Below are 10312 nucleotides of genomic sequence, written 5' to 3' on the forward strand. Positions count from 1 at the left end.
ATAGAACATAAGAAATGTGCTTAGTTTAAAATCGATAGTCCTAATTTTTATCTAAATATTAATAGTAGAAATGATATAAATTATTTATATAATAAAAAAAAAGACTATTGACTAATGTATTTTTGTGCAGGACGACAAACTACGACATTGCCTAATTCTGCAATTAATGGCAAATTGTGTACAGATGGGTATTTCAACAACAAAAGGAATAATATATCATTTAAACATTCTTAACTTAGTTCAATATTTGGTCGGTTTAAATATTTCCACAGGTGTTTTGCTTTGATCGTCTTTTGTTTTTTTCTTAACCCGATGTATGAAAGACCAAATAAGAAATATGATAAACTCCAAAAGTTCTGTAATGGTCAAAATACTGGCTCCAAGAAACAGTCCTAGTTGTCCTCCTAAGTTTGCTGCAAAAAAAATAATTAACATGATTTGAATTGATATCACAATACCTACTTTAAATCAGAACATCGTTTTTTTTTTGTTTCTTTTTCAATAGTTTAGTTTAATAAGTAAATTGATAATTATCGAGAGCATCATCTGCTTCGAACCTACTGTTTTGACATTTTACTCTTTTTAAATATTCAGTTTGTATATTTAAAAAAAATAGCTTTCATTTTTATGATTCACAATAATATTTTGTAATTAGATCATTCTGTTTCCAGTTATCATGTAAAACAAGAACAGCAAAAACGGAGGAACAACCAGCACGACTTACTACTTACTCAGCATCAGAATCAAACTCCAGATCGAGTTGCTCAGTCAGAATATTTCTGAGTATGTTTTTTTTTACCTTTTAGTCCTTTAATTTTTTGTCTTGTTTTATATATGTTTTATGTTGTCACATACACGGGAAGCAATGTCATTGCAACTTTTAAAGCCTTAAATGGTTCTAGGAATATCGTAGACTTTACCAAATATGTCTCCAGCATTTTCATATTTCGCAACCTGTTCATTGATTGTGATCGACAAATCTTTGAAATAAATCCGGATGAGTGCAAAATTTGTCCTGAAAGGAAAATCAATAGAAAATAATAATGCATAGACGAAGTCAGAAAATCGACTATCCAAAAAGGTATTGTACTGTCGGATTAATTCAAAGTATAACACAAAAATAAACGATCCACTGGTAGCAAAGAAAAATGATGGACATGAAATCAACATTCCACACAATGTCCAGTTGTTGTTATATTTGGTAGATACAGATTTCACAGGAAGTTTACTACATGTAGTAAAAGTCTTTATTACAAACATAAGCTGAAAACATATTATGAATAAATAATGCATTTTAAATATAAGTTTCTTTCATGAATAAAACGTGTAGTTCACATTTATGTACATTTATCGATATTACGTTTGTTATTTGATGTTATAAAAGTAAGAAAATAATCAGATAACATAAAACAAAGATTCATGACACAAACAGTTATTATAATTATGTCAGGAAACCAGGAAAACAGGATGGTAAGAAATCATGGTAGTAAATGTTAAGTGCTACCGTACACCTTATGTCATTGGTTGTTTTAATGATATGGTTAGATAATTACAGCTTTGGACTGAATAATCACAGATGTCTTGTCATTATGTTTTGCAGCAAAACATGATGACATTCTATAAGAACACAACATCTATCAAATATATGTATCATTAAGAATTAATAATATTCATTGTAATAAATTGTTTGTAAGTATACTGCTCTCTTAGGACGTCCTTGATCGACAATACAAAATTGTATTGTATTTTATGTTCTAATAAATTGTATTATCGAGTAGAATTACTTTAATGTTCAACACTTAAATTTATTTGTATAATTAAGATAATAAATTCTTTGACTTTTTGTTTTACACGGTTTTGGATATTGAACTGTATATATCTACCTGATCAACCATTCGGGGAAACCACTTATTGCAGAAATTTGTGATACAAAGAATTCGGATGGATATGTTCCAGTTGAGAATGAATATTCATATGTTGTATAATGGCATACTTGGGGACAATCGCATGTTTCCTTATGGTATGTTAGCAGTAGGTGCCCTGAAAAAAAGTTGATTCAATGATACAATGTACACTATAAGATAGAAAACAGCTAGCTTCAGTGATTAATATATTTTATTTTAAATCGGTTGAGAATAAGCTTCTCTTATTGAATAAAAAAGGGCCACATGACATTCATTAATCTTCAGTAATAAATTCCATCGGTCATTAACAGAACAAAACGGACCAGAAAACCGGTCGTTAGCGGATTTTTACATGATAATGACCGGTGGGGCGTAGTTTCCGTCTGTCAATGACCGTTGGGGCGTGGTTTCTCTGTTAATAACCGATGGGGTGTGGTTTCTCTGTTAAGAGAGATGTCCCTTTTATAATAAAACATTTTTTCTGTTTGCAATATTATGTTTAAGTTGTTGAATTGTTAACCATATGTTTTGGCAAATTATTAAATTATAGAGAACTTGATTTAGTATTCATATACTGCAAAATTGCACTAAAATGAAAAGCAGTATTACTACGACTGGTCTTCACTATTTGCCATAAAAATCTCGAGTTTGGACATTTTGAGTTTATGAGAATTTCAAAAAAACATGTTTCCTCAATGAAATATACATAATAGTTTTTGAAGAACTAGCCATAGTCGTGATATATGGACTGCCCGTAGGACAGTGGTATTGACTGTGACAGCGATAATGACCTCGTGTTCGGCTCAGTCATTAACACTATCTTAGTCAATACCACTGTCCTGTGGGCAGTCCATATATTACGATCACGACCAGTTTTTCAAGAACTATTATGTAAATAAAACACTTACATTGATAAGTTAGCATTTAACATGTAGTATTTCCTCTTTCTGGTATTATTAACTTCTAGGTCTTTTTATATAAATTGTATTTTGTATAACAGGCATTTCAATTTAAGGACAGTGTCTACTTTGACGATTCGGTTATTAATAAGGCGATAACTATAGATTATCGTTGATTATCCCAACGAGATTGATTTTCTCGTTTGAGCCGGCCGCACAGCGAAAGTGGGAAAAGCAATCGAGTTGAGATGACCAATGATAATTTGTTTATCTCTATTTTATCTATGACGATGTTGTCAATTTCATTAGCAACGCCATGTGCCTTCTTAGTTTTAACGATAATTATTCATATTACTCGACTCCGCTGAGAAAGGAAATCATGAGTCAGCAAGATCAAATGAGAATTTCGTAAAATAGCGATAAACATAGATACATAGAAACTCGAGGGTACAGAGTTCATGGAGTAAAATAGAAGTAAAATGAATCGTTTCATGACATACATAAAAACGCAATGATACACATTAAATGGGTGATAAAACAAAGCAAAGTATTTACTTACAGAATGTAGGATTTGAGCATGTCTGGTAATCGTGGTAAGAACAATATGGGCCATTTCCTGTAAAATTTAATGATAACAGTTTTGATCTAAAAGAGCGCTCAGTTTGACAAAATATAACCTGATTCATTACAGCTCTACTGAGACAAATTAAATTATACATTAATGACAAATTAATGTTATTCGCAAATTCAAAGTTTTGAAAAAAAAGGCGATTTCTTGGCAATTTTTAAGACCGTAGAATATAACTATTGTTTACTGCTTGACTGTAATGTTGTAAAGTTTTTAAAAAAAATACTTGAAGACAAAATAATATTTTTTTAAACGAGATAAAAAAAATAAAAAATGTTAGCTACTCTATACACTAACGAAAGACCAAAGTAGAGTGAATTTAAGTTTTAATGATTAGGATGCAACTAAATAACATACATCCCAAGATGTTATATCAAACACTAAAACACACAAGCTGGGTAATATTTTGAGTCAAATTGATAAAAATCAAACGAATTAGAAGTCACACGAATTACCGTTCTAAAAAAAATAGATAATAACTTTCAGCTTATGCCTGCGTTTTTATAAATGGAGATATACATAATAATCAAGAAGAAATTTTTCGTCTTTAATTTCATTGAAACGACGTTTTAACACATAGTTAAGAAATTGTATTTGACATAAATGCATCTTATATATTCCGTTAAAGGGACACTAGCTACGAGATAGATAAAAATAATCAAATGTATGATTTGTTATGTTCAATCATTAATGAAAGTGAAATTGTGAAATTATAAATCGCTTTTAGTAGCATTTTGTCAAATTAGACTGTTAAACATGTTTAATGAATTATTCACTTGCAAGTGAATAATTCGACGTATCTATGTGAACTTCAACTGAACCTCTCACATAGAGATGGATAAAGCATGCAGTGTAAGTGTTCGGCCATTTAAAGGAAAAGGATGTCATCATTGAAAGGTAAACAAAGATTAATCATTTTATTGACGATTAGATCCACAAAAGAACATTATCATACAAGGAAAAACGATGATTGTTATATGATAACAATTTATAACAGGAAATTTAACAGACCTAGAAAAATCCAATTGCTTTATTTTTATTTCTATATGTATGTCTATATCGCTTATATGACAATCAGAAGTATTCGGAGATCAACTCGATGCATAATGAGATGGCGTTAGGAATAATATACACACGAACCGAAGTTACATATCAACCAGCCCATGCCCTGTAAATTAATTGTTTGAGACGTTTTGTAAATTGTATAAATGTTTTACATGGTTATAAATAATATATATATATAAGAAGTTTAGCCAAATTGGTGAACATTAATTTGACAGCTAGTGCCCCTTTAATTCAATTTAATCTAATATACCGAAATGTATTGACTACGTAAACAAATATCCTCAAAAAGAGAAAAGTGTTATCAAAAGTTGAATCGGAGACACGTGACTTAAATATCTTTTATTTCAATATGCATACTATCAAAAGATAACATTTACTTGCTGAGCTAAGTGTTTTTTTCTAATTCAAATCCGTTGTCGTATGCTAAATTGAATGACATTTTCCAATTTATATCCGTCCAAAATGTGGATGGTATTGCGCATATGGCACTTGAATGAAACCATCTACATTTGTAAGATAAAGAACCGTAGTAACAACGCAATCTAGAATTCTTGAATTTCCAAAATTCTGTGCCATACTAAGTATTGAAGTCGTATACGCTGAAACGATAATACAGTATAAAACTGAACATTGACTTGACTTTCGATGACGTTATAATTGTCGTCGATGGGACTGATATTCTAGAATGGTTAGCTTATCATCCAGGTTTTGTATACCTTTTTAAAGAGATACTTTTATCCATCAAGCACCATCAGTTTGTAAACTGTTTGAGATAGCTTTATGACATTTAGTGGATCTTAGATAATTCGTTGTACAGAAAATCTAGATTAAGATCTAGAAAAGAAGGTAATAAAAGATCCTTTATATTATATTCAATTGACTGCACATTTAAAATATAAAACTCTGTTTGTTCCAAAACTAAAATAGGACATTAACAAAAAAGCAAAGGTCAATCAAAAGTTAAATATTATTTAGTAGAAGTGCGCTTCGGACACATAGAATTTAAGACGATTGTTATCAATATGTGTTTTGTAAGGTTATGTTTACCTTTTGACAAAAAATCTGTGCATCCACATTTATGCTGAATTATTTCATTCCAACATGCCTGATAACATCTAGAGGAGCTGTAATCGGGTTTGTTCACGCATGTCTTGTTTCCAAAAGCCGTATATGGGGCAGGTAAAAACTTATACTTGAAATAAAGAAAATTCTGCATTATTCCTGACTTGACTTTTAATATAGAAATGAAGAAAATTATATAAATTTGAAGTATCCTCCTTACAGTAGTTCATTCTGAAAGTTTGGTGTGTATATATATAGCTTTATCTTTTCCTAGAAGTTGGCATGTGTGAACAACTTTAAACTATATTTTATGACAAACATAAAATTGTAAATAGTCAAATTATCATGCAAGGCTCAAATAATACGCTGATTCAAGTTCAAAATACTCAGATTTCGTAATCAGGATTGTTCTTCTGATACAAAAACTGTTACTCTAAACACTTGTATTTGGTTTAAATGACAAATGTGTAGACTGGTACGAGTGTTTCTTTTTGTCTCATATTCTAAGATCTTTGAATATCAGAATAATTCTGATCTATGAATTATCCGATTTGTTTAATTTCATATTCCTGATTGTTGCATTTTGTCTGAATGTCGACTCGCATGGCCGTGGAGAAAAAAATAGCAGGAGAGGTTTACCCTATCAAAGCATCGGTTTCTTTCGATTTTCATGCGATTTCATCAGTGTTTTTGTGTTACTCTGATTTGTATTTCATTGATACATATGTGTGATTGCATACCGTTCAAATGGCGACAATTATTATTTAACCTTAATTGACTGTTAATATAAACCGTAGCAGTTAAGGATGCAAAAACCATGAATAACTGCGGTATGTTAAAACAAAAAAAAACCCATACCGTTTTTAAGCTATCAAATTTCCCCAAACATAGAATAGTTCTGTTTTAACCAAAATAAAGTGCGTCATAATAGAAATTCCTCTTTAAACTTTTTATATAAATTATTACAATAATTGTTTCTGGAAAATATGTTATCCATTTGTTATAACTATTATTTACGTTTTCAAGATTTGAAATTCTTTTTTCCGATTTTACAAGGTCGGCACTTTCCAATACTTAGATATTTAACAAAGCTCTATAAACGGATAACATTAAGCATATCGGAATTATATCGGGCTGTTCAACCGATTATTTACAATACAAACATGTTTGACATCGAGTGAGTAATAGAATTGAGAATTGAACTGGAGAATGTGTCAAATAGACAACAACCCGACCAAATACTTATTTACAATTGAAAGTTTTCATTTCTATGATAAAATTAAAAAATATAATTCTACTTTGAAAAGCAATTATTATTCCTTAGTTATAATTAAATGTACACACATCTTTCCTTCGTATTTCAATGAAAGCTTCCGAAGCAGGTTTAATAACAAGTCCTTCATTTGTCATGATTGGTTCTACTCGATGGTCATGGACAGCTATCTAAACAAATAAAGTATTTCTTATGTAACATATGTGATATAGAAATGGCTTACAAGTACCGATTCATATAATTGAAATTGCAGTTTTAATGAAAAATATATGTATGAATATCTGTTATTTTTCATTGTTTTAGATTATATTCGTAGCCGCCTTTATCATTTCATTCATATAATATTCTGAAGTTTTATTCTTCGTTTTAAGTACTGAAATTACTTACCTTTACTCCTGATGAAAGGGAATGACTGAAATAGTCAAAATAAGTCATAACGTTAACGTACAATTGTAGGTTAAATACAGCTCCATACATAGCTGTGTATTGGGAACCATTCGAGTTGAATCTCAAACATAATCCCATGTCGGTGTACACAGGTGAAAATGCATCCTTCAGTTTTACATTGTCAAATAGTAAAAGGTAAACTGATTCCCATATATTTTTTGAGTGATTAAAAAGGTCTTCTTTGGTTTTTGCTTCAAAATATCCTTCCTCTTTATAGAATGGGTCGCTCCAGTTGACTTTTTGACTAAACGTGTACAAAGCACTTGTAGTCATATAAAGGTTATTAGTTTTGACATCCTTTTTCATTCCTTCACTTGAACGCGGACTCATATTACAAATGGTTACCGCCGGGAAAGATAACTTTTCTTCAAGTTGAATGTAGGTATTTGAAATAGTTGGGTAGCTGTAGTAATTCTTCAGTTCCACAACAACTGTGTAAATCAGGAATACAGCGCATATGAGCCAAACTATTATCCAACAAATACTGTAAATAATAACAACAATCAGTTACAATCAAATGCATTTAAAGTCTTTAACAATGTACTGTTATTCAGAAAAATAATTTTGAAATGTTTTTCAATTTCGAACTATATAATCTATATATAAAAGAATATATGTGTCAGATTTTATCAGAAATAAACCTCAAAAAACGTTTTGAATTCCTTTCGCTTACACTTTAGAAAAATAAAATGTTCAAATTTTTTAATGCTTATCTCAACAATATATTCAAAACGTTAGAAATAAATAAAAAAAATATACGTGTATTGTATTTCCTTTAAGATAACATTTGACTTTGTATACACGACAACATTTTACCTTCTGATCAACTGTCGTGGGTTATTTCTCATGAAAGTTATCTTATTCAATCCATGAAATCCGGTTGTCTGTGTAAAGTTTGTCCATATTTCTATTTCTGAATAAGAGTCACCATCATCGAGAATATTATCTTTCTTTTCCACCATATTTTCATCCGTTTCATTCATTCTATCTTCATATCAAAATTGTACCTATTAAATAATAAAAAATAGCACTTTTGTTTTACATTTTGAAATTTAAAGTTCTCCTTAATGACAAACTAATTTATAGTCTACCGACTAATGACGAAATCGAAAGGCGTCGAAATGGGTAAATAGCAATTAGAATTTTTTTTATTTATTATTATAATAGAAATTTTACGTTTTATTCATTGATTGAGTCGATTTCGAAGAAAAGAATTAACACTATTGGATGACATAATTGTTCTAACAAAAGCTTCTATCTGTATAGTGATACAATAAGTAATTTACAAAATCGATGATGTAAATACTCAAAAATCAAAAAACTTTGTTTCCAAAAAGAAATATGTCTTCATCATAGAAAGGATAATATATTTAATTAATTTATTATATTTATCTTACACTTGAAATATCTTTTCTCAGAACTTAAAACCGTCCCTTTCGCAATAGTTGATACTCTTCATGTAAATAGTTCTATCTATTTTGGGACAAAAATACAAAATACTGAACCAACCTTTTTCAATTTGCTTGTCTATAAGCTATTGTGATCTCTTGGTGTTTCGTTTATTACGTGAATTGACTAAATCTAGGATGATCGATTCATGAAATAAGAAAATTTGATATGATCGCCAATGTGAAAACTATCCACCAAAGTTCAACGGATGAAAATATAAGCAAATAAAGCCACCATACAGTCTTCAGAAAAAGGGAGAAGGTTTGGTACCATTAAAACGTTTAATCCCGCTGCAAATGTTAGCACCTATCCTAAGTCAGGAATCTGATGTACAGGAGTTGTCGTTTGTACGTGTTTCCCGATACTCGTTTTTTATACAGATTAGACCGTTGGTTTTCCCGTTTGAATGGTTTTACACTAGTAATTTTGGGGCCATTTATAGCCTGTTGTTCGTCGTGAGCCAAGGCTCCGTGTTGAAGGCCTTAAATTGACCTATAATGGTTTACTTTTATAAATTGTTATTTGGATGGAGAGTTGTCTCATTGGCACTTACACTACATCTTCCTAATATCTATTTAAAAATAAAAAGAAACCTTGTTGTATCAAAACTGATTAAAAACCTAGCAATAATTCAACTTTTATGAAGTCGCGTGGAATTCCATTTCATTGACAACAGTTATAAAATGTATATTTCACAACTCTAACGTTGACAAAAACGCCCGGACAAAATGTAAAAATCGATAGACATGAACAAACGACAACTACTGAACTTAAGGCTTAATAACATGGGACAAATACATAGAGAATTAGACGGTATAAAGATACCAAAGGAAAATACCGACTCATTTATCAATAGAAACTGACAAGACCATGGAAAAAACCGGAAAAGACTCAAAGACAAACAACAGTATACAAAACACAACATATAAAAAAGAAGAAGTGGTATGATTGCCAATGAGACAACTGTCCACAAGTGACCAAAAGTTAAAAATTTACATATTTACTATTTACATATAACCGGTGTTTTGGAAAACGTTCGACTTTTGAAATATACATTTTATAACTGTTGTCAATAAAATGGAATTCTAGGCGACTTCACAAAAGTTGAATTCTAGCTAGGTTTTTAATCATTTTTGATACACAAGGAAATACCTGTACAACACCAGGAATAGGAAAGTTGTTTTCCACTTGTTTGAGCTTTTGAATTTTGCCATTTAATTAGGGACTCTCCGTTTTGAATTTCCTTGCAGTTTTGATATTTTTGTTAAATTACTTTTTATACACTTCATATAATGATTGGGAACATTTAACGTACTTGATCGAGTATACTTAAAGGTATTCTTTACTTTCTAAACGAGATTAAAGAGTTCATCTAAGCGGGATTACGTGCACAGATCTAGATAATTCTTCGATTAGACAATCAAAATTATACATATACAATTGTTCTTACAAAGAAACTCGAAAACTAGAATAGGAAAATATAATTAAATCCTTTCAGACCAAAAATTATTCACTTGAATAAAATTGTCTTATTTGATTTAAACACTTTATTGAAAGTAAATTGTATCATTATATATATATTAGT

At 30.2% G+C, this 10312-nt stretch overlaps 1 protein-coding gene across 1 annotated transcript; it reads right to left on the bottom strand.

Moving 5' to 3' along the window:
• Positions 1-240: 240 nt before the first annotated feature.
• LOC143069879 (acid-sensing ion channel 3-like) lies at positions 241-7316 on the bottom strand. The gene is made up of 7 exons (XM_076244685.1): positions 7219-7316; positions 6903-7001; positions 5544-5688; positions 3363-3419; positions 1884-2040; positions 921-1015; positions 241-413 (listed from the first exon to the last, which is right to left on the bottom strand). Exons 1-7 carry the CDS (start codon positions 7306-7308, stop codon positions 241-243), a joined length of 816 nt encoding a protein of 271 aa, XP_076100800.1. The 5' UTR covers positions 7309-7316.
• Positions 7317-10312: the final 2996 nt, after the last annotated feature.

Source organism: Mytilus galloprovincialis, chromosome 3 (assembly GCF_965363235.1).
Source record: "Mytilus galloprovincialis chromosome 3, xbMytGall1.hap1.1, whole genome shotgun sequence".
NCBI lineage: Eukaryota > Metazoa > Mollusca > Bivalvia > Mytilida > Mytilidae > Mytilus > Mytilus galloprovincialis.